At 38.5% G+C, this 25,661-nt stretch overlaps 1 protein-coding gene across 2 annotated transcripts in view; it reads right to left on the reverse strand.

The window, feature by feature from the left end:
* trappc9 (trafficking protein particle complex 9) overlaps window positions 1-22,998 on the reverse strand; it is a 250,202-nt gene extending 227,204 nt beyond the window's left edge. Inside the window, exons 1-9 of one of the 2 annotated variants that reach the window (XM_037794319.1) lie at window positions 22,850-22,998; window positions 20,548-21,143; window positions 16,808-16,953; window positions 15,110-15,235; window positions 13,254-13,280; window positions 10,293-10,414; window positions 7,662-7,787; window positions 6,788-7,004; window positions 506-649 (exon numbers count right to left, since the gene is read on the reverse strand). In XM_037794319.1, coding sequence (XP_037650247.1) covers window positions 506-649; window positions 6,788-7,004; window positions 7,662-7,787; window positions 10,293-10,414; window positions 13,254-13,280; window positions 15,110-15,235; window positions 16,808-16,953; window positions 20,548-21,131 — 1,492 coding nt within the window. In that variant the 5' untranslated portion in view covers window positions 21,132-21,143; window positions 22,850-22,998. The remainder of the gene's footprint in view (window positions 1-505; window positions 650-6,787; window positions 7,005-7,661; window positions 7,788-10,292; window positions 10,415-13,253; window positions 13,281-15,109; window positions 15,236-16,807; window positions 16,954-20,547; window positions 21,144-22,849) is intronic. The other variant, XM_037794320.1, reaches the window with a different exon arrangement.
* Between the last annotated feature and the right edge of the window lie 2,663 nt (window positions 22,999-25,661).

The following is a 25,661-nucleotide window of genomic DNA, read 5'->3' on the forward strand; positions in this document are numbered from 1 at the left end:
CCCTTGATGTATGTAAGGCTGTAGAGAGTAATATCATTCCAGCTTGTATAAGCAGCACCCTAAACACAGCTCTGCACACAGTCCCTTTGCTGATGGTTAATATTTTATACTGTAAGCTTGCTTCATCTTGTTCATACCTCATCTCCTTCTTCTCCCCTTCCCTCCCTCCCTCCATTCTCATGCTCCGTAGCCAACCAAGGATTACGCTGGCCTCTATTGTGTGGCCAGTGGACCGTCTGGCTCACACTATCTCCTGGCTGCACAGGATTTCTGGTCAGAGCACAATGTTGCACTCCCGCCAAGAAAAAGCTGGCTTTGTTGTGCATCGCATACTATTAAGCACAAGGTATAATACCGCAATCACCAAAGGACAGGGTGGCTGTTTCCATGTTATTTTTGAAGGCTGGACATGAAGCTGGAGGCACCTCACAGGGTTTAAAATTCTACAATGAAAAAAAGAAAGTGTAATATTGCTGCTTTTTTTAAAGCCTCATTGTGAGCTGACCTTGATCAGACAGGAAGTCCAGCATGGTCTGCAGCAGGAAGGACAGGTGGCGCACAGACAGGCCGGGGTTGCCCATGCGACGGGAGGCGTACACCAGTTCATGTAGGAGGCGCATCTGAACAGCAGCCCAGCCTCGGTGGGTACCTGAGAGAGAGATGACGACAGAGAGAAATTCATGTTCACAAAGCTGACGAGGCTCATTGCTGACATCTAATGTTACACAGCTGTCCTATCAGATTAGTGGAGATGCATCAAGTCTATCTGTGGGATAATATTCTACACTTGTGATACAGATCATACAAGGACATTCTGTCACTGTGGTAAATGTTTCCAGCATGAGAAAAAATATCTTTCTTCATTTGAAAATACTGTAATGCTGATATTTGTGTAACCTATGTTGCGCCACCAGGTTAGTGTTGTTGTTTTACTGTGCCTGTCATTATAAACTGTTCTTTATCTTTTAACATGTTTTCAACCCTTTCTGGATACGATGTTTTAACTGTAAACATATTCTGAAATAAATCTACCTGGTATTCAAAATAGGCTGCTTTGAGATCTTTGGTTGACCACTTTTAAACGAAAAATTTCAAGTTTCATTGTTAACCATTATTTGTATTTCATGATGTCAAAGTCATCATTTACCTTTTTTATTAATAAAGGATTGTTGGTATGTATTAGAGCTGCAAAGATTAGTCAATTAATTAATTGATTTGTCGAACGACAGTCTGCAACTATTTTGGTATTTTTTTCTGTAATTGTTTCAGTCATTTTTCTTCTCTTTTTTATACTCCTTATTTGTGAAATTGTGATCCCTTACAGTAGTTACTTCTCAGAGAAGAAAGAAAAAGAGAAGTAACTAAACTAAAACAACTTTATAATAGCTGCTATATATCCCTCCCAAGTCAAGATCCCGACATCTAAAAATAAATAAATAAACTAAATACAAATTAAAAAAGATAATAATAATAATAATAATAATAATAATAATAATAATAATAATATCTTTGATTATGAAATTTAAGTAACAAGAAATTTAATAAAAATAAAAAAATATAAAAGTAAATAAAGTAAGGTTTGGTTCAGGGAATATTTTAAAGGACAAATTATATATTATATATTATATTTTGTATGTTTATTTTATGTATCCTCTTCCATTTAACATCAAACAGTTTAGTTAGATTTCTAATTCTGAGATTTATTATCACTATTTTATAGATTTTGTTAATTGTGTCCTTCTATTTGATTAGTTGTGGCGCCTCTGGTTTCAGACAGTTTTTAATGTAATCTGTTTCAGTCATTTTTCAAGCAAAAATGTCAAACATTGCTAGTTACAGCTGCTCAATTATGAGGATTTGCTGCTTTTCTTTATCTTATCTGATAGTAAAAAAATATATATTTTGGTAGTTGACGGTTGGTCGGACGGAACGAGCAATTTGATGCCATTTCTGTAATCATCTCAGTTCCAAAAAACGCATTGGTGCTCCTTTACAAATCAAAATTTGACAGAATTACCTGTCAACATCAACCACCGCTGGGTGATAAGACAATATTATCATTTGTCAACTTTTAGCGAAATCCTATTGTGGCAACATGATCATATTGCTTTACTGTTTTACTGCTGTTACAAAAAATGATTTTAAGTAGGTTGTGTTTAAAAACTTACAAAATCAGTTATTGCACTTATTGTTTTACACATGAGAAATGTTCTCTGATGTTATGAATAATAACAGAACTCAGATCAATTCACTAAACATCAATTAGACAAAATTTGCATATTGTAATATAAACTGATATTGGAAAAAATATTGTAGTACTTTCGTGATAATAATTTAAGATATGTCCCTGCCCTAATTTCAGCACACCTACACAATGACTACTAATTAACTACTCAAGAATGTGTTCAGTGACAAACATTAATACTTGAGAAAGTGCAACAAGTGTGTGACAAACCTTCATAAGTCTATCTGGCATGTTTTGCACACAAAAGGCCACGCATAATTAGATCAAACTCAAGTCTTTTCATTATAGCCATCTCTTAAAATTGAAGTACCCCCATTGCCTGTCACATGTGCTCCAGCGTGGTACTAACTTAGTCAGTGTTGTTCGCTCTGCAGAGATCCACAAGACATCTTAATAGCATTCTAGCTTGACACCAACTGTTACATAAGACCCTCAGCCCCCTACGAGATCGCTTGCTCCACTCCCAGCTGTCGACTGTTGACTCACTAAGTGGGAGAGAAAACTAGAGGAAAGATGTGCTGAGGAGGCCGCGGGGGCCAGAGGGAGGAAGTGTTATTTGGTAAACACTTGGATGTTTCCTCAGCTTAAATACCACTTCCAATAACGTCAAATCATGCTTTTCAGTTATCAGCATTTTTCTTACCACCGTCATTATTCATCCTGACTTCTTCTGCCATCTGAATAAACTGTAAATGCAATTCCTTCATAAGCTATTTTTTCTCTCTGTCGTGAAACTGCACCCACTAAGCAGTCTAAAAATAGCTGACTTCCACCTGTCTGCCAAAACCAGCGCTTATCTGGAGAACAGTAATCCAAAAGGACACTTTGGATTTTCTGAGGATGTCTCTCTCACTCGAACACGAAAAATGACTTCATTTGTGGTATTTTCAGACCTGAACTGGAGGTGTCTGGCAATCCATTTAACATACTGCCGAGATAATGAGCGCGGTGCCACGGCCAAGCAAGACGCACTGTCATGCAAAACATGACTCAAAAAAGGCGCTGAACCTCTGGGGCTGCCTGTGATGAAGCTAGGGGAGTTTTCAGGGTGATGAGATGCTACATACCACCGTTATTATCCTCGATAATAAACATGGAAATCATTACAAGAAAACGAAGCGCCCAAAATTTCTGTGGCGGCAGGACAACTGTTGAGAACAGGGGTCTATTTAGAGAAAAAAAAGTGCGTCCCCATTTTTGAAAAAGGGCCTGTGAGCCACTTAAAACGCCATTTTGCTCCACTGTTTCTCAGGGAATAGCAGCCTTATTGGAATGCACCATTGATGCCCATTTTCTTTCCAACTTGAACTTGCCTCTCCAGCTTAGTGCTTGATAAACTCCCATCTGATCCCTTCTACCAAAAGACTAACAACCGTCATCCCCTGCTTTCCCCTCAGCGCCATGGGGACTCAGAGTGGATCTACCCAGGCCTCAGTCGGGACTTGGATTTTACAGCTGATATATCAGTATGGATTATTTATGTTATAGCACCATAAGGTCTGTTATTCAAGCTCACAAGTTCCACGGAATAATGCTCTCCCTATTCATCCACTTGAGTCTAATTGTATAAGATTATTTTATTGTACAAGAAATTACAAAAAGTAAAGTGCAAGATCTGGGATATTGACCAAAAGAACTTGCAAAAGTCTATTATTTCACAAAAGAGTGTGTGAAAAATATTGCTGTCTCATCTCAATATTTTAATCAAATTTTCAGCTATGAATTAAATCAAAGAATTCATTTGACTCCGAGGACACATTTCCAGTCCAAACTGTGTCTGACACCCCTGTGTTATAAGAACTTAAACACAATATGTGAAGGTTTTATATGTGTTTTCCAATATAACTGGGACCTCTACTAATTTTTCTTCCATAATGTTTTATTTTACTTTATAATGATGCTTTACTTCATCCCAAGAAAGATTTCTACTTTTAGGTCTGCTAACTGCCAAAATAAATTACCTGTACGAGCAAGGAAGTGCTCTTCTAGGGCATCTAATTACTGCGGTATTGTAAATGGACATATACCGGTAATGATACTTACACGATATGGTTATGTATAAATACTTAATACTCAGTAATATCACACTGAGCTTGAAGAAGAGGTCTGGGAGAATATTGTCCATAATATGGGTTGGCCAGTAAGGAATAGTAAGAGCAAATTTATACAGTATAATATAATTCAGAGATATTAGTGGACTCCAGCAAATGCGGGGTAGCTTCATCGAATGTATTAAAGGGACTATTTGTAACTTTTGAAGCGTATAAATGTAGCGGGTCGCCACACATGCGCGCTCACATATGCGCGTTCGCGTGTGGCTGCTGCCTCTCCAACTCTGCCTGCCTGCCTTCGCTCAGAGAGCGCGCGCGTTCTCAGCTCGCTCCACCTCTAGACGTGAACGCGCGCTCACTCCACACTGCAGAAGAGTTAGTTTAGCTCTGAGAATACCTAGTGAATGTTCAGTGGACGTTTGTGCAGAAAAAAAATGCTGCAGCTCCTCCAGACCAACAGAGGTTTCCCGTGTCTTGTGAAGTGACGGAGCTCCTCAGCTAGTAACGTTATCGTCTCGTTACCGACCGGGTGCCGGTGTCTCCCTGCTCTCTCCGGCTGCAGAGCCCCGCTGCATCAGCCTGCGCTGAGGCAGTAAAAGCCAACACTAAGATCAAATCTAAATCATGTTCATGGAGAGACCTTCGTCTGGTCAGCACCAAGCAGCTGAAATATAGAGTGATATTGTGGTTTTAGCTGACGTGTGTCGCCTCACTGTTTTGAGCAATGCTCGTTCAGGTATATTTAGAGCGAGCAAGCGCGAGCTCGACGCTGACTTTCGTTGATTTCACGGCCACAGGTGTCGCTGTTAAGAAGCATTTCTGAAAGTTACAAATAGTCCCTTTAATGGAGATTTCATTAGACAGTAATATGCAATAGAAAACCTTAATGTAATGTGGGGTGCTGTGTGTTGTGGAGAGGGGGAGATGATGTGACCCATCATGCTGTGCTGCTTGCTTACAGTTTTTGTTTTTGAAACAGAAACAGAAATTTCTGTTTGTGTACTTTGTTACTTGCAGACTACCACACGGAAAGTGAGAGGAAAAAGATTAAAAAAAAATCTAGACTAAATGACACAAAAAATAAAGTATTAGTCTACATGAACTGACGATTGATGCAAAGTCTAGGAATCCCAGGGTTCTCCTGTTTGCCCTCTAGTAACGAGACAAAATGTTTTTATCACAAACAAATAACACTGTTCTTTTATGCTTTCTCTCTTTAAACTAAAGGCTCGACTTTGTTCAGAAATAATGGCAGTACACACTGACGATACTCAAGTGATCTCAAGGCATCAAGAGTTGCGTTCTATTGGTGTGAAATACACTAAATACCATCTAAAACAACCTTTCACAGTAGGAGTGCAAAGATTTGACCTCAAACAATCTACAGAATGTTTCTATTCACAGTTTATAAAAGGAAGCTAGGCCTGACATTAACAGCCCATCTGAGAAAAAAATCCCTTGAATAACGATCAGAAAAGATAATATATATATATATATATATATATATATATATATATATATATATATATATCCCTGAGCCTTTCTGTTCACTGTGAGCTCTGTCTTTTGTGTTGCCTAGCGCTTGCCACTGAGTGGCTGCAATGAGCATGGGGTCAATAGTCTGTAGAACCAAGAGGCTTATCATGAGGACCTCACCAAAGAGGGTACAAAAGCCCGGGTCACGTCTCAGCTGTGCCTCTTTTTTGAGCAAAGTGGAGGCTTGAATGCAGAACACACTGGAAGAGCACTCTTGACAAAGACAGCAACGCTCGAGGTGGACCGAAGCAATGCTATTCATTTCCTATCTATTAAATATTTCTTTTCACTGCTGCCACTCACATAATCTGGATCATGCAAAAGGGTGCTGCTTTCAGTATTTGAAAAAGATTAATTCAGTGAGATTTACTCCTTTTAACAGATGTAAAATCAGCACTACTTAACTCGTGACCCTTAAAATACATAAATAAATCCAGCTATGATGGAGGAGACCAATCCCTCAGTTTGCTTTTATACCTTCTCTTTTCTTTTTATTTATGGTGCATATGTTGCTTGCCACGTGCTTAATACTGTATACAGTAGGTCTAATACAGAAATGATGCCATTCACAATAGATGACCGGTATATTTGCGAAACTTATAGGATCCATCAAAGCTTCATTTTAGGTTTAATAGGAGTCAGAGCGTTCGTAGAGAGACATTAACTTCTAAGATTGTTTCTCAAATGTGAATAGATTTGTTGTAAATTGAATATCTTTGGGTCTAAGACGGTTAAAACAAGCATTTTCAAAACATCACTTTTGACTCCAGGAAATTGTGGCTATTTTTAACTATTTTCTGATGTTTAATAAACTAAACGATACATCAATTAATAAAAAAAGAATCAATAATGAAAGTAAGTAAGTCCTGAAATCCACTACATGCAATATGTGAGATGTTATGTCTAGATTTTCACAGTCCAAAAATATCTACTACCTCCAGGTGTGTGAGTTTACCTTTGTTGAAGTCCTTGGGGTCAAGTGACAGGCTGTATCCAGGCAACGTCTCCAGCAGCAGCTTGTAGCAGGCCCTCCAGCCCGGCTCTGGGATGGTGGGAGCCACACACTGCATGGCTGCGACGCGCTTGAAAAACGCTGACTTGCGATGGAAGCCGATCAGCTCGTAGAGCTCGGACAGTATGCTGTAGCGCTGGATCTTCTCCTCTTCTGAGAGCTGCAGTGACGGAGACATGAACATTAAAGTCCCCCCCTCATCTCAAAATGTGTTTTTTTTTATTTTATACTTCACTTGAATATTTGAGCTTCACTCTGCAGAATGATTCAAGTGTTCACATTCACCTGCTGAAGTTTCCCTGCACTCATCTTAAATCTGACTTTACCAGGTGAACGTACCAGCCGGATTTAGTGACATCACAACTAGTTTGGAAGTGAATCATGGTCCAAAATACAACTTACACAAGTGTGGATACATTGAGAATGGACTTTTCAGTGAAGTAAGAGACATCTTATCTTATGTATGTATGTATGTAGGTATATATTGTATGTTGGACCAAAAAAGGTGCCAGTACTGTAATTCAGCAGTTGCATCATGATCATCGCATGTGTCTTGGATATATTTATATTTATTTTACGTGTATCTTGGTAATATATGAGAAAAAGGTAACGCCTGCACACTACTCCATGCCACAATATTTTTATTGACTATGTTTCAGTAGTGATAAAACATCCACAAACAGTTCACATAGGTGTTTTATTGCGCTTTTTCTGCTAACAATAAGATATCCTGCAGTTTCCCTGATTCAACTGTACTCCATACCGCTGTTATTAATCATCCTGCTGTGTGTTTATATGGAAAAAGCATATAGCGTACCTGTCCCAGGTTGATATAAACGGCGTTCTGTAGGAACTCGGAGGCCTCCCTCGCCCGCTTCTGAATGGCCAACACCCGGACCGCTTTCACGCAGGCCTCCAGCTCGATCACGCCCGCGTTCTTATACTGAGGGAGATAAGAGGGGGGGAGCGGGGGCGGCTCGGTTAATGAAAAATGAGCAGTCAATGAGGGTCGCCTTGACTCCTGCAACCCACCTCATAATCAGGGGGAATGTTTTTTCATTAACATATGACCACCCTCATCAGTCACCGCCGATGTGGGATGACAGACAAGTGTGATAACTCGGATCCCCTGTCGCTCGTTTTTCAGGGATTTCCAGCAACTGCTGCGTTTGTGCTTCCACTAAAAACCTGCTGTTGCTGCTGTTAGGGCTTCACGCCGCGCACTAGTGTGTGCATTTTTTTTTTATCTCGCCGTCCCTCAACTTCCCTCCTCATTGTCCCCTTATTAAAATTCAATTAATAACTGAATGGCTACGTGTTGAGATGTAATTTAATTCTGAATGAACTAGTTACGGGTAAAAGGGCCGAGGGAGGTCAGTGCAAAAAGGCAATTACAATAATTAAGATAAAGCACAGGTTTGCTTCTGAATAGTTTGGGAGCATAATGAGCCTATTCAGCTTTCCCTAAGCAGTACGGGATACTTTAATACTATTCTTTGTGACTTTGTACAAGTATAGTGGTCAAAAGGAGAGTACAAATATATTATTAAGCCACGAACAGATACATTATTCATATGGTTTTATCTACCCAATACTGCTCTTTAAAAGGGTTTTCACTCATTAATATGGTTAGATTACACATGCTCTCATTCTTGTTTGTAAGTCTCCATGTAGCATTCAGAAATAAACAGCTGCTGTCAGCATGTACCGGTCTGATACTAAACAGACAAAAGTGTTGTCACTGCCTTCGAACTCCATCAAAACTAATCAAATACTGCCCCCTGGTGACATGGATACAGATTACACTCATGACATTCTGCCAACCAGTGGTGGTTTTGTATCAAAGCAACCTGAAGGCAAACACTATTGTGTACTGCATGACCATTTATCTAAATACTGGAGGGCTAGATGGACTTAATTTCTTTAGAATGGCTCCTCATCAACGACAGAATCCCATTCTAGGTCTACATTACAGATCTACTGACTTCCCTACTCTGTCTGTGGCCCCTAAACCCATTTGTTCCTACTGAAAATGAATATGTACATCTTTAAAAACAGGTTATAAATATAAACCAACTATATATTTTTTTTTTTTTAAAGGAGAAGTATTACGTTTTCTGCGGTGTTCACCAAGTTAAATAGAAGACTTTTTGATACCACATAGAATGCAATTTAATACCCGTTTCACAGTAATACTGGCCAAAGTATGAAAGTACGATGGAAAGAATTGCAACCAAAATCTGGCACCATACAAGCTCGACTCTCAGACCTTTCCAGTCATGCAGTAAAAAGAAAGGCAGACTTCATCACTAAGGCCCCTTCACATCCTCTTCACTCCTCCTCTCAGCTAGCAGCTGCAGCTGCTTCAGAGCACCTCTGGCCAAAAACTCCTTAATTCCCACTTCAATATCCATTTTAAACAAGGCCAAATAGACTGTCACTACTTTTTAATGCAGCTCCGCACCTGCTCTTATCTATTTATAGAATTGTTTGTTTTTTAATGTAATTTTAACCCCCTAACCAAAGACAATGTGTTTGATAAAGTTATGTTTTAATTGAGTTTAAATCATTATTAACTGTCCTTCAATGAGTATTAGGACAATACTGTGCTTTGACTGATGTACTGAGCGAATAACCTTTTATTATAAAGTCATTATCTGCTAGTCAGTGTTTAATAACATGACTGCAGTTTGTTATTGTATAGATGATCAATATTCTGGTTGTTAAACACATATTTATAGTGGATTCCAGTTAGAAATTTTGTCTGATATTATAAACAAATACATCATTTTTTGTGGAGCTTTATTGTCTCATGGTCTGAATGCTGGTTTGAAACAGAGGTCAACCGATTATTCAGTCACACAGGGATGCACAGCACTGTATTGCATGGAGGCTCCATACACATAATGAAAATATCTGTTTTTTATGTGGTTAACTCTTTAGATAATAATCTAAACAAAGGTTAAAGACCCCATGAACCTCAGTGCACTCCAGCTATAAATGCACAACAGACTTTAAATTACGTTTTAGATATCTATTATTTAGATAGTTAGAGATATTGTTTCAGAAAGCAATTCTCCACTCCATGGAAAAACCTTCAATACATTATTCTGGAGATAGAGTTAGAAAATGTTTTTTCTGATTTTACAGCAAGCTGACAAGTCATATTCGTGTCATATCTGACCCATTTTCAGTTTATTTCTCCCCACAAAATGTATCGCCCGATTAATCTGCTATCAGGTTTTTCCTGCTCCAAACTATCATTATTATATCGGCCTTTAAAAATTCACTATCGGTCGACCTCTTGTTTGAAAATCCCTTTTATATGTACGGGAAACTGTCTATGTTTGAATCACCCTGATATTACCTATTAGTATATTTAATCCAACAAAAACAACAATATTGGTTGAATTCTTGACTGAAGTGTCGTGTAGTTTTTGGTCATTACCTTTCCATAGTAGGAGATGGCCTCTTTGTATTTCTCGATAATGTCCTCAGGACTCAGGCAGTTCTTTGCTCTTCCAATCTCAGTGCTGGTGTCTGCACTAATGCCGTTGGCCGTGAGGGCACCTACACTCAAAAGAGGACGATATATGGTTAGTTTAGGAAAGACACCAGGGTGACCGTCCATCAGTCTGTTCCACCACAACAGGAAAGGAAACAACACGAAGAAGGGGGAAACTTAAATCCACCACTTACTCTTTAAAAGATATACCGGCCTGGCTACCACCGCCACATGCATATTATATAATATCAAAAACACATGTTCAAAATGTTGTTCACAGAACAGGTTAACATATCTGAATCAATTATATCTTAAAAGGTTTACAAATCATTTCGTAATCATTAAGAAATAATTATAATATAGTATATAAAATGTTGTAATGACAATATATTGTTAAAATAACCAATTTTATAGCATTATTAATGATTAGTTAACATTATTAATTATAATTTCATGGTTTGTTGACAGTAAAATAACTGTTAACTCAATTTGAATTAACTATCAATTTACAATTTATAAATGATGGTCATTATAAAGTGTTACCGATATAGTGTAATAATCAAGATGTGAGTTGTTAGATAAATAAATAAGGAATAGAAGCTACTAAGAGTGACCATTTAAAGTCTTCTTCATCAAAAGTGTGGCTGTGAGAAAGAGCAGGTACATTAGGAAACAAAAGGTGATGGTAAACCAACACAGGAGAACACTACCTGCTATTGGGGGGGAAAAAAAACATCAACATCAAATTTCAAAGGATAAAATAAATCATAGGAATCAGGAAGCTGATGATGTAAGATGAAAAATGACATCAAACACAAATGTGACCACGAGCAAACAGGCGGATTGCTGTCTACAAGTATGGCAAGCGGTTTTAACATTTAAATCGAACCACACTCCTATCTGTAATTACATTTTAGATATCCATTTCTCCCAGTCAAAACTGTATTCTCACTAGTCAGAATGGTAATTAAAGATATCCACAATAATGTTCTTACTAGTAGAAGTTGTATTTCAAGATATCTACAACTTTGATTGTACTAGTCAAAATTGCATTGTTTCTAGTCATCTAATCTAACTATAAAGCAAAGAATCTCTGTCTGTCTGTCGGTCTGTTATTCGCATATCTTGAGAACTGCTCATCGATCTACTTAACACTTGCCGGGTGTATTGCTGGGGATACAAGGGAGTGCGGTGTTCAATGAACTATAACAATGAACTTGATGTTTTGGCCTGTAACTTTTGATCTGTTAAGTCTCCGAAATGCCCATTTGCGTCTTCACTGATTTTATGCCATTTTTAATTTTGTCCATTTCAGATTTTTTTTGAGCAATCGTCACCAAATTTGGTGCAGGACATCTCTGGACCAAGATGGAAAAAGTTACTTTTTGAGATTTTTGATGTTCTGTACAGTTTTTGCTACAGACCTTTTTTGTGTTGAGGTCATGATTACGTCGCGGTGTTAGCTGGAGGCAAAACATAGGAAAGACTGGAGGCTAACACTAGCAGTGGGCTAAAGTTACACATCGAAAATATCATCTTGCTGTGTTGTTGGGTGCCAGAACCGAGATATCACACACATTTGAGATGACAAACTGTGATTCGAGGCTCTAGCGAGCTGAAATATCAGCGAAACGTTTCAGAGATTGTGAGAAAATGTTGCTAATATTTAGCCTTCTGCTAACTAAATTATTGGCAACCTGCTCTCTCCATCTCTGAAACGCTTCGCCAATTTGTATGACTCTCTTTTTACTGACTTTACAGTAGGATAGTTAACTATAGGCATCCAAAGATTTATACGCCCTCAATTTGTCTTTACAGCGCTGCCGTTGGCCACCAGCCCGCTGGTCGGACGGCTGGCTACTTAGCTAGCTTAGCTTGCTAATTCTGCCATGCTGTCATGCAACACAGAAAATGAGCAAAACAAAGTTGTCACTCATCTGGCGATAGCACTGTGCTTTCCTACGCTGTGGCAAGAGTGTGTGGATGAAGCATTAAGTTGTTAAATTTGACTCATTTAGTGATTGGCTAGTGACAGGACATATTGAGAGAAACTAGTATTTTCTTCAGCCACTGTTAAAACAAGCCAACAATAGTTGCTAACCAGTGTTAACTAACGTGTTCAGAGAATTTTTCTGCCTTCACTTAACACACAGAACACTTTTTGCCATTGGGACCACATTTGGTGGACATGTGTAGATATGATGTTTGAGTGACCATGACAAATTTGGTGCCATTTGGCCAATAGGTGGGGCTGTAATACCATTATCTAACTATAAAGGAAGTTGTCTGTCTATGTATGTATGTATGTTCGCATATCTCGAGAACCGTTCATCCAATCAACTTCACAATTGGCGGGTACAAGCAGCCATATCACGGTTCTCGACAACGCTGCAAGCAGAACTCTGGGGGCCAAGCAATCGGCCCGTTCCGGACGGGCACTGCACCAGTAATTCTAATTATAGATATCTGAAATTGCATTTCTACTAGTCATAATGCCAATTTTGGATAACCATAATGACATTTTTACTAGTCGCAATGTATTTTAGATATTTAAAATAACATTATGGATATCTGGGAAACAAATGTAAAATTAAGACTAGTAACAATTGGATTGTAGATATCTGAAATAGGAGTTTTTCCTAGTAAGAATTATATTGCAGATATCCAAAATATTCATTCTGGATATCAAAAATGTAATTTTGAATATCTGAAATTAAAAGCCCAATACACATGAATGGCAAAAGTGACGTAATTTTTCCAAGGAAGAATGACGTTGTGGATATCTGAAATGTTCATTTTGACTAGGAAAAATGTAATTGAGGATATCTGCAATACATATCCAGCTATAAAATGTTAAAACGGCTTGCCATATTACAAGAGCTATGTTGGTTAGACATACCATACCTGGATCAATGAGAACCTCCTGAGCGCCTACAGACAGAGAGAAAGAATGCAGATTCACTCCATGACGCAAGGCGCAATGTTAGCAGTGTTAGTCCCAACAACCTGCTTAATGGCTGCTGCTGCTGAAAATATACTTATCATGATAAACTTTTGGCATGCAAAAAACTAATTTAAAGGTAAGTTTTTGACCCCTAGTGGCAACTCGTTTGTTTGTGTTATTGTGTGACTTTGGTGAATCCAAACTAACCCTTTAAAACACCAAGGTCAAACAATAACACAAACAAACTAACCGATCGAGTCAGCTAAAATTATTGTTTTTGTCAAAGGAGTCTGGTGGCTTTGGCGAGAGCATAGATGGATACAACAGCTTTGGTTCCCTGTCGGAAAGTGCTGCGTGACGGCAAGGTAAATCGGTGAAAATATTCTAAATATAGCATACACTTAAACTGATATTGATTTTTTTAGATGGCTAATAAGTTTTGCTGCCGCCCCCGTCCACGGCAGTACATAGCTTTGTGCAGTAACTGTCTGTTCCTCTAAACTGGGGGCGTGCCGACCGCCATCTACTGTAGGTAATACACTGAATATGGATAAGTACCTCATACAAACCCCGCTTCAAAAAATCTAAACTACCCCTTTAATTATTTATCAAGACAGAATACCAAATATATGGCGGGTAAAGCTTCTGATATAGAAATATTTGTTTGCTCTCCATTACTGCAATACCACTGCTGAAACCATTAAGGCTCATTGCCCCTTGTATTTACACTTCCAGTTATCTGTATTTCTATATCTATGTTCAACTCTACAATAGCTTCTTTTACACTATACATATAACATACCTGCTTGATATTCATATTGTATAGTACATAGCCACTTGTTCTACTGAATACATATGCGGATACTTAGTGCTGCAGTGATTAATCGATTAGTTGTCAATTATTAAATTCGGTTTTGAGTTCAAGAAAAAAAATAGTCAAAATTCTCGAATTCAAATTTTCTTAAATGTGAATATTTTCTTGTTTCTATACTCCTCTATGACAGTAAACTGAATATCTTTGAGTTGTGGACAAAACAAAACATTTGAGGACGTCATCTTGGGCTTTGGGAAATTTTATATTTTATAGATCAAACAACTAATCGATTAATCGAGGAAATAAACAGATTAATCAACAATGAAAATAATTGTTAGTTGCAGCCCTACAGATACTTTAAATATCATAGTTACACTACTGATATATCATAGCTGCATTCACTTGTACTGTTGAAATGTAATGTTTTTTGTTTATTTAGCGCATTCATTTATATATCTCTATATGCTACTGTTTGCTGGTTATCTGCTGCCTGTTTAGAGGCAAAACTGTGTTGCACTGTACTGGTATTTACTGTGTTTCATCAAACCTTACTGTATGTAATTTCAAACCACTGTAGATCAGATGTATAAGCTAAACAATGAACAGTTTAAATAATCATTAGTTGCAACCCTGAATTATTCAGTTCATCCAGGCATCATAAGAGCAGCTCTTTATCTCTGCTTGTATTCAAACTGGTTTAGGATGATGCTCTACTTACTGTGTAGTTATACGCAAGACAGTGTTAATAAAACACCATGTTAATAGCATGTTAATAACAGATTCAATGATGTTAAGTTTGAATCAAATTAGCAGTCAAAGGGAGAAGCTTCTTCAGCAGTTTAGGGAGCTGACGTCTCGTACTCTGCACACAAAGGAAGCAGCTTAGCTGAGCAAAGCTTTGTGCTGTTTGAGTTGACATTCTCACAGACAACAGCCTTCAGTTACTGTTATCCCATCCAGACCACTGTTTCGATCAGTGTGGTTACAGAGGGATGTGCTCACCTGGTCTGTGGCGTTTCCCTGCGTCTGCTGGCTGGGACAAGCTTGGCTTGCGTCCTGCTGTCTTCCCCGCTGTGCCTCCGGGGTAGTGGAATATGACGGAGGCTGAACACAAACCCTCCAACGCAGCTGGAAGGGCACAAATAATAAGACGTTATATCATTCTCTCTCTAATTAGCTCTTTTTCATTTTTTATTCCTAGGATCTTTGCAAGAGCTTCTGAAGGTCGCCGGATCGTTAAAGTTCTACAACCTTCATGTTTACACTGCTGATATATTGACATTGGCCTTTATTTGCTTATCACAGATATACAGCACCGTATGTGTCGACCAATTAATAACAAGAAATTGCATCACTGAAATACCAAAGATATGTTTGAGGTCATTTAGAAACGGTGCCATCATTACATAGTTTCTTAACCAGACAGCACTGATAAATAGGGCTGTGTGTTGGCAAGAATCTGGCGAGACGATATGTATCATGATGCAGGGGTTACGATTCAATATATTGCGATACTGTAAACAAGGCGATATATTAGGATTTTTTAAATCTAATTTTTGTAAAATTGTCATAGTATAGAGAACACACCACTTAATGCATAAAATCTGAGTTTTTTTTGCAATCTGAACAGTGGGTTCTGAAATAGCATTTATCATTTAGCATTTATGTAACATCCAACATCATATCACCTCTTTGAGAGGGCGCGTACATTGCAAATAAAATAAAAGTATGAGTTAATCTTTACATGTAAACTATTCACTCAAAACTGATACTCATAATTAAAGATCAATAGTGTTTTTGAGAATCAATACAGTATCACAAAACATAATATTGCGATACTCAATATTTTCAAGTTTATTTTTCAACTGCAAAATCTCCCGCTCAGTACACATCTTTGTCACAATTCTCTAATAAACAAATAATAAGGATCCGTTTGTGTTATGCTGAAAAACCAAACTCCCAAATCTCGATACTGCTATTGGCCTCAAAAATCCAGTATCTGTCAGACACTGATACATTTCAAGGAGACATAACCTAATATTGAGAAATAAACTAATTCTAGCCTTGTAAATCTAAATGATATTTATTATATCAAAATAAAACCCTTAAGATGCATCATCTCGTTTTCAAGGGGGTCCAAGTAAACACTTACAAAACAAATGGAAAACAGAATAACAGAAGACACTATATGGTATAACACAACAGCGACAAACCAAACAACATATAACCAAATGATAACAAACTAAATAACTAAGGGAAAAAGAAAATAAATAATAATAATAATAATAGATAGGGGAACAGTGATGGAAGCATTGCGGTCTGTTTTAAGATGAGAAATCAAAAAATGTTTAAATCGGCAAAAATATGACAGAGAACAGATATTTAAAAGGTAACTTATTCCAATCAAACGGAGCCCGAAATATAAATGCTTTTTTACCAACTTCTTGACATACAAAAGGGACTATAAAGAGGTTCTGATCAGAGCGTCTTAGTGAATAATTTGACGTTTAAAGATCAAATAAAATGTTTAGACAATATGAATAGTTAAAGTTAATACATTTAAAAATATTTTTTCCAGTGAAATTTATTTTTTATATATAGAAGGGAGCCACAAGAGTGTGTCTGACATTGTGTGTAAAGAAAGAACAAGCTAGTATAAATCCAATCTTATAGTAATAAGCCGGCATTCTGCAGACTTACCACCCAGCCAGAGGAAGTCATTAACCCCCCTGAGCAGCTCCACAGCCATGTGGTAGTGGACCAGGGCGTCCTGCAGCATGCCCGCTTGGAGACACAAGTCCCCGACATGCTTCCTCATCCGCCCCTGGCAACGCTTTTTGTAATGCCTGAGAGAAAGCAGCAGGAAAAAGAGAGAAAAACTTTGTTCAGACAGCAGCAGAGTAAATGGCGTGGCTTGAATAATAATAGAAGTTTGGGCTTTTAAATTGATTTTGGTTGACGGACCCTGTCAGCAGGGTGTCAGGAGAGGAAGTGAATCTTATCAGTCAGCTACAGTGGGGATGTATGGGGTGGGAAAGCACAAGCAAAGGGGAGCAACGAAACAAGGACAGAGTATGAGCCGACCTACGACCCTCTAGCCTTGCACAATAACACAGGGACTCAGGAGCTACACCAGGATACGGGGAAAAATATGACTGTTTTTGGGGAAATGTGTAAGACATTTGAGCACTCTGAAAGACCGGGAAGGTCGTGGAAAGACAGTAACATGGATCAGCAGGTGATCAAGGACTCAAGCTGAAATGGAGCCATGAACAACATTTTTCTTAGCTATGTAGAGGCGGACATAAAGAATAAAAAAAACATATTCTGGGAAAATTTAAAAGACAAAAATGAATGCCGATGCTCAGTAGGCTACTTCTGAACAACAATGAAATTGTTCTGGCAGAGTAAAACTAAAATGAAAAGCAAGCTGCTATTAAAAGAGTCATTGAAAAATAACCAAAGCAGTTAAACTGGATCTTTGGACATGGACGCCATTATCAAACTCATGTTTTTATGAGTAGCTGCAGTTCTATGCCAAGCTGGAAGGCAATGTATGCTCTCTCATGAATAAAGATCCATGATTCATGGCCAGGGAGTCGCTCCAGCATCGACAGCCAAACAGACAAAAATCCCACCTTCCCAATCCAAATGTCCCCCTGAAGCTGGGACAGACCTCAGTAGCATGTACTGGGCCAAACTGTGTTCAGTGGGACCAAACTATCAGCTCCTCCTTTAAAAAGGACCATACCAGTGTTTTTCAATGTTTCTGCACATAAATATTACTTAATTTCAAAGGTAAATACAGTGTTTAACATTTAGGTTGAGCATTCTCCAAAACATTTTATATCATAGTGAAGGTGGCCACTGGTTTCAGTTATGTTTGGTAATGTATAAAAATCTAATTGCAGAGACTGCAAACACGCTTGAGACAAGTAATCTATCACTTTGCCTATAAATGATAGAACATCATTGTTGACGTTTTTACTGAAAAAAAACTGCACATGCATTTACAAGAAATGCATGTCTAGTTTAGAGCTTAAAGTAATACTTTATTTAACAAGTCTGTAATTTCACAATCATTTCTTAATAATTTCCAAGAAGTTTCCTTTGAAAGAAATATATGATTTGGTACTAATTATATGGAAAACAGAGAAAGCATTAAATTGATGCACTTACAATTAATTAATTTCAATTAACTGCTAGAGTATTTTAGTCAGTGCTCCAGCAGGTGAGCAGAACATGCAAACACGTATGCATCAACATACAGTGGATCAAGTTTCTCCTTGTAAATTATTAATAAATTACTATTTAGTCGGTTTTAATCAGAGCTTTTCTTTCAAGGAAATTCCTATTTTCCCCATAAATAGTACTCCATGCTTCTTTCCAGGAAACTTCCTAGGAAATTAGTGCAAAATCATAGACCCGTAAAACAAAGCGTTACCAAGTTCACTCCCTCTCTCAAAGCACAAACAACGGGTTGCATATTTCCTCTTCTTGTTTTCTGTTCTTTATTTATATTATATATTGTATAATATTTTATCATATAATTATATAAATATATATTGTTTAAATTGAACTTAACATAAAACAATTAATTTTTATTTTTTTTCTTCTCAAAATTAGTTTTAACAGTGATGCAGATGAGAGTGTAGACTGTGTTTAGGATTTACTAGATAGGGATTTCAAGTGCTGGTCGGAAGTCCCAAGTCTCAGTTTAATAAATTGGTTGCTGAAAAACATCCCACGCACAAAAAAGAGAAAACAGTAATGTGAACTTGGCATCTTCTTGCTTTATAGGTTCTCTATATGATATCCTGTATATTAATACAGCAGCAAACAACTATTTGCTATGTAAAGATATAGAGGAGTAATGTTTACCTGAGCAGAGAATGAAGTCACTCTGTGTGTGTCGTAATCTGAGCTTCTCTATGCTTTGTTGACATAGTCTGGCCGGCCGCGCGTGCTTTTAGTGCATGTTAGTGCATGTGAGCGTGCCCCACTGGCTAGCTCACGGCCGCTGCTCTACACTGCTGTCATACGGCGGTTAAAGCTGATAACGCCGTCCGGAACGACAGCATCATCACGGAAATATAGCCCCCACCCTGCAGTTCCCCCTCAGGTAAACACTGTTATCTCTGTCAGCACTTTTTTCGCCATTGTTTGCATATGCTGTTGGTGCTGTTAGCACCATTAGCAGTCCATCATGTTGAGAGAGGTTGAGACAGAGGCAATAGAAATGCTCCCAATCTCGTATTGAGCTCCTTTAAAGAGGTTGCTGTTTGGCGGTTGGCTGAGGTTTCAAATGTTGAGACTTCCCACCAGCACTTAAAAGGCACAGACCATGAAAACAAAGCTACTGTATCTGTGCTGTGCAGCAGCTGTAATACAGTGGTGGAGTGATTTTAAACAAGCTGAATGGATGGATAAACAGACAGCCAGATCAATCGATACATGAATACATAGGAACATAGGTACATAGTGAAACCAGTGGCTGCCAGGAGGGGAGAAAAATTGGCACTAAGTAAGAGTACACGGAATTGGTTGTAAATGAGCAAAAGCACAAAAAAACACAAGTATGGCCCTTTAATTTCCCTCTGAATCAACCATAGAAATAGTGTGAGGATGTAGCCAAGACTGAAAAAAAGTGGTCACTGGGCCTCTGTGAACACTAGGTGGTCAACTGAATACAACTTAGCAGTTTCCTTTACTGTAACAGTGTCAAACACAAGATTTCTGATACAACATTTGTGTGCAACTAGTGCAATGAATGTAATGTAGTACTTCTAATCAGGCCTAATTTATGATATGGTGGGTTGTGAGGAGCCTATATTCATTTATGAATTAAAGTTAGGCCTTCTTTTAATTTTAGTAGCTAGTGTTACTGCTTGACTATTTTGCTAACAAAGTGTTATTTTAACAGCTAAGGGGCTATTTCTGGCCTGCAACTTCAATCAAGATGTTTCAATCAGTCTATGTATAAACTGACACCTGTGGAGGAGCGATGAGTTTGGCTCGGAGGAGTCATGAGCAAATGCACAACAGCACAGAGGTCTGGCGTTTTCTTTCAAGCCAGCGCTAAAGCTGATGGGATCGGTATGGGTTTGGGTTAACTAAACTTATGAGTCTAACATCTCACCTTTTCACACCCAACAATAAACTCACAGGACAGTATGAGAGAAAAAAAAAAAGAAGAAAGACAAATAAACCAAGGTGAACAAACGAAAATGAACGCAGCAAAAATCAAAGGACAGATTTTTGAGAAGAATTTCTGAGCAGGCAAGGCTGATATGTAACAAGCAACTTGACACAGAAACAAACACACTAACAACTTGAAAATAATGCAGTATATCACGTTAGCGAACATTCAGACAGTCTTTAACCAGCCTCTAAGTGCTTTTGAAAAAGGGGGTTATGGTGCAGCTAATAGAACAACTCACCTGCTATCCGTGTCCAAACCCACAAAGTCCTTCTTCTCAAAGGGCACACAGAGCAGTGGTATCTTGTCTCCTGACTTGTCAGTGGCCCGGTCAAGCCGCTTGGACTCCAGAACAATAAATATCGACTCCACAAAGTCATCCACTCTCTTCTCCACATCGGGGCAGTCTTCAAAGCTGGGGTAGAAGGCCACGTCTGTCCGCTGCTGCTCTGCGATATCTCCCTGCAGCCCGAACACCAGCAGCCGCGAATCGAACAGCGTGGAGCTGTACACCTCCTTCTGGCCGTGGAAGCGCTCTGCAGTCTGGGGCCACTCCTTGGCCGAGGCACAGGTGGTGATGGAGATGAGGCCCACCACCTTGCGGTGCGTCTGGAAGTCTCCCCACTCATTGTTTTCAGGCAGGTAGTGGTGGCGGTAGCGGATGTAGAGGAGTCGCTGGGAGTCCCTGATGCTCACCTGGCTCACGCTGGCGATGCGTTTGTAGATCTTGAAGAACTGGTCCTCGGGTACAATGCCGACCGGCTGGACCACCACTAGTACCGTCTGGTGGTCCTCGGCACATTGCATGTAGTCTGGGACGCTCATCTTTGCATGTGGCTTCATGGGACAAAAAAACAAACACATTTATTAGAGTTGATTCCACAAATCTTAACTTTAAACTTTATTAGATTCATCATTAGGGCTGACCCGAATGCTTCGAAGCTTCAACCATAGCCATGGCAATCGACCTCCAAATCAGTATTCAAATGTTTCGTTTTTATGTAATAATAAAGTATAAATATCAAAATAGCCCATGAAATAAGGAATAATCCCACAAAATGATTCATTATACATTCAACATTAACTGTTATTAGTTATTCTCAGATGGATGTTGCTGTTTGTTGTGAGTAGAGGTGTTTGTGTGTGTATACAGCAGTGGGGCAGCGTCGCTGTCCCGGACACTGAGACGGGGATGATGGAGACAGACAGACAGAAGAACATGTCAGCCTGCTGTGCTGTCGTTTGGGACAGCCCTTATAAATAAATAGATATACATTTACTTACTTGTTATTTATTATTAACATAATAAATCTGTTATTAACATAATAAATCATAAACCAACAACTTGGTAAAAAAACTTCAACTCATTATTTAACCCTTCGGGTAGAAAGTTGTTCCAATGAAAACTGTTCCCAGCCCAAATTCTGAGTGAGCAGGATATTGTTTCTGAAAAGACATACTGCTGTTGAATCTTTTAAATGCACATTTTCAATAGTGCCAAATGACATTTCTTTCACTGTCATTGTATTGGGGTGAAGGAAGACATTTTAAGGGTAAATATCTCAAAACCTAGGCATATAACGTCAGGTCCCTGAGGGTCATTAAGGACAACACACACAACACAACAGCCTGTTTTCCCTCCTACCCTCTGGTAGAAGATACAGGACCCCCAGGACTCTCACCAGCAGACTGAGGAACAGTTTTTCCCCCAGGCCTTCAGACTTTTAAATAGATTATTCATACGACACCTTCTCACACAAAAATATATCTTATACTGTATATATTCTTAATGTATATGTTATTAACATGCCCTTGTACAAAGTATTTCCTTTTATAATTGTAATGTAACTTATTATTTTAATGGAGCTTCCCTGCAAAAAGCATTTCACACGATTGTACCTGTATAACCGGCGTGACAACAAACATCTTGAATCTTGAATCTCTCTAAAACATCTCATGAAAACAATGCAGAAGTGGGTTAATCTGTTAATTAACACATATCAACATCAGCTGTGTTTGTGTTCATTATGACAGCCTCTGACGTTTGAATGACTAAAGTGCTGCTTGCAGCCTCTGATGTATAAAGGATTGTTAAACTGTATCCCAGAGATTCCCAAATAGTCCAAACAACTAAAACTTCCTAACTAAATTCAGCATTACCTTTCGCCAAAAAGCAAAACAACACCTGCTGCTGTCTCTGCTAACATAAACATCAAGCATTAGCAGCTCTATGTGGCAGCTGACAACATTATTATAGTGGTCAAATGGGACGAATATGAGGTGTGTAACGAAACAGAAGTCCTTGTGAAACTAGCTAATTGTATATAAAGAGAAATAGCTTATATTAAAGCTATATTGTCGTCTCAAAACATTAGTGTCAGCTATCTTAGCTTAGCTTAGCTCACCTGTGAATTGGCTGCTTCTGACAGTCACACAGTGACGACACACACTTAAATAACCAGGTCATTAATGCACACATTAGCTCAGTGAGCTTTTTATGTATATTTCACACCAAAGCCTTTATAATATAACGTTTACTCACCTTTATCTTAGCAGTAACCTGTCAAGTTGTGCAGCTTCCTTCTTTGGACCAGTATGTTTGTAACAACAGCAGAACATCCGGTGGCCCCTTTTCAAAATAAAACCATCACAATTCTAGTAAGCGTGTTTTATTGTGATACAGTTGTAGTCAGTCAGTTAGTTAGTTGTTGTAGTCTCTATCTGCGTCACCGCCATATCCACATTTCCTAGGCTGTATTCGAAACCGCATACTATACTAGTAGTACGTACTGATTTGGCCAAAATGTAGTATGTAGTATGCAGTATGCCAAAAATACCCGGATGACGTACTGATTTGGAAAAATTCTCCAGTATGCATCAGACCAGTCTATCTCGCCTACTGTATCCCACAATGCAAAGCGCTGGAACAGTACAGGCTACGGGTAAAAAACAGCAGCCAAAAGCTGCTCGTTTTTTACGTTTTTTGTAGCCATTTCAACACTAAATTCACTTCTGAAAGTTTTTGAGGCGAGAAATCAACTGTGTAGATTATTAATATCGGCAGTTTTACGAAGTTAGATGGCGAATCGAACATTTGTTCCACCGTTGTCGGAGTTTAGAAGCTCCACAGAATACCGTGACAGCCAGCGAGCGCCTGCCCGGGTCGCTGCCAGCAAGCCGGGAAGTCAAGCTCAGAGACCGCTATGAGCTGCTGGAGCTCACTCCGGTCTCGTAGACAAGAGGCTTTTATTTCCTTGTTGACGGATAGTTTGTTTAAATATCACAACACAGATGTCCATTATAAATTAACAGGAACCTGTGTTTATTTGCCTTTTTGGAGTTAAAAAGCTCCACAATCGCCCGCAGGCGTAGCTCGCTGGAGAGCCGGCCAGTGACGCTCACAGAGCGGATACAGAGCAGCAAAGTGGCGAGGGAAAGAGCAGCTTCTGACGGGGCAGAGAGATTCCTGATGAGACAACATGACACTTTTTTAACATTTCTCTAATATCTGGAGGGAGATCAGTCCTTTTGCTGTAACTGAAAAAGCAGTTTGAGTAAAGTAAACGTTGTGGATGAATGTTTTATATTTCCCGTCTCTCCTCGTTGATGATCCTGTTTGTCAGACTTCTTTATGAGCTGTCAGAATAAATAGTTTAAACCTGCAGTATCTTATAAAGTAAACAAGCATAACATAAACAACAAAATCAAAGTTGTATTTTTTGATAATATTGTAATAGTGGTACAAGTTTGTTTTTTTGTCCTGTGCTTTAAGAGCTGGTTTAAAGGCTTAACCTCGTCTAGCATACTGCTAAATACATCACTTTAACTGTCACATACTGCATACTACTGAGGAGCGCAGTATGCAGTATGTACTGCATACTGCATACTGCGCTCCTCAGTAGTATGCAGTATGTACTGTATACTGCATACTGCGCTCCTCAGTAGTATGCAGTATGCGGTTTCGAATACAGCCCTAGTGACCACATCAACAGATTTTTGGGAGAATATTTATAGTTTTTGTAGCAAATGATCATCATGTGTTGTTGGGCAAAGTGCTCATTGGTTTGCCATTGTATAGGATAATGCGCACAGTATTTTCCTATCCACCTTTTACCTGATAGTATTTACATATTTGACAGGAATTACATTTTTATATCTTATTCCGAGCACACAAGATGACAATAATATGCAACTTTGTTAAATATGCCACAATGTTTTGTTTTTTATTTTGAAATCCTAGAATCCTTGTTTCCTGCAACTTCTTCTTCGTCTTCTTCTGCAAAGGTAGAACTCAAATATGTCACACCAGCTACTCTCCTATAGAACAACTGAGGTATTACAACTGAGCAAAACCTTGTGATTAATGTATTTTCAAATGTATGATGAACATGATTTTAATGTTAATTTAAATAAATGTATTATATGAATGTTAGCCACTCATGAAACTAGTTGTTATGCATTTAGGTTTAGACCAACAAACTAGGTCTGTGTGTACAAACTTCATGTCACATTCCATCATTATACAGAACACATTGATAATAAAGTCTGTATATAATGGTTCAGTAAAAATATGTAGCTCACACACACCATTGCTATGAATGTACTGACACTGCAGACCCAGAGTGTGGAAGATGTCATTCATGTGACTGTACTGGCAATCAGATCAGAATATTCCACTGACTTGCAAATTAGAAATGACCCTCTTGTGGGTGAGCAAATGTCCCCACGCTATCCTGTAAAATTCCTCATTAAAATGAGGACTATGAATAGAAAATGACACATTTTAAATAATCAGATCAGAAGTTCAAGATGGATGAATAAAAAAAATCATCCACACATGTAGATTCAACTCCATTTTAATTATTTTTTTCACCCATAAATCACTTTTCACAATCTTCTTGGAAGACAACAGCATTTTATTCCCTATTTTCTTCTTAATTTTTGGCCAAGGGGAATTGGTCCAAAAGCAAAGCAGGAGCTCAGAGAGAGAGAGACATGGAATGTCTAAAACATGATTCATAGTGAATATACAGCAATAACAGGCAAACATCTACCACCATCAACTTACAAAACAGTGCACAAACATTATGTGTGAAGGCTGTCATCACCAGCGATCCCAAACTGTAACAACACAATTTTGAAAGCAGGTGGGGATTGGAAGATGTTACGAGTCAGAGAGGGAAACAATGTTGTTCTCGATTTAAAAAAGACAAAACATGAACATTATATATATATTTATATATAACTGAATGAATGCACACGCATAAATGTGAAGCCTTAATTTTTCCCATGTGGTGAGTGTTCCCTAAGGCTAGTAAGACTGAGTCAGGTCAATCTAAACACACCAGCTTTGAC

The sequence above is a fragment of the Sebastes umbrosus genome, chromosome 15 (genome assembly GCF_015220745.1).
Source record: "Sebastes umbrosus isolate fSebUmb1 chromosome 15, fSebUmb1.pri, whole genome shotgun sequence".
In the NCBI taxonomy this organism is placed as follows: Eukaryota; Metazoa; Chordata; class Actinopteri; order Perciformes; family Sebastidae; genus Sebastes; species Sebastes umbrosus.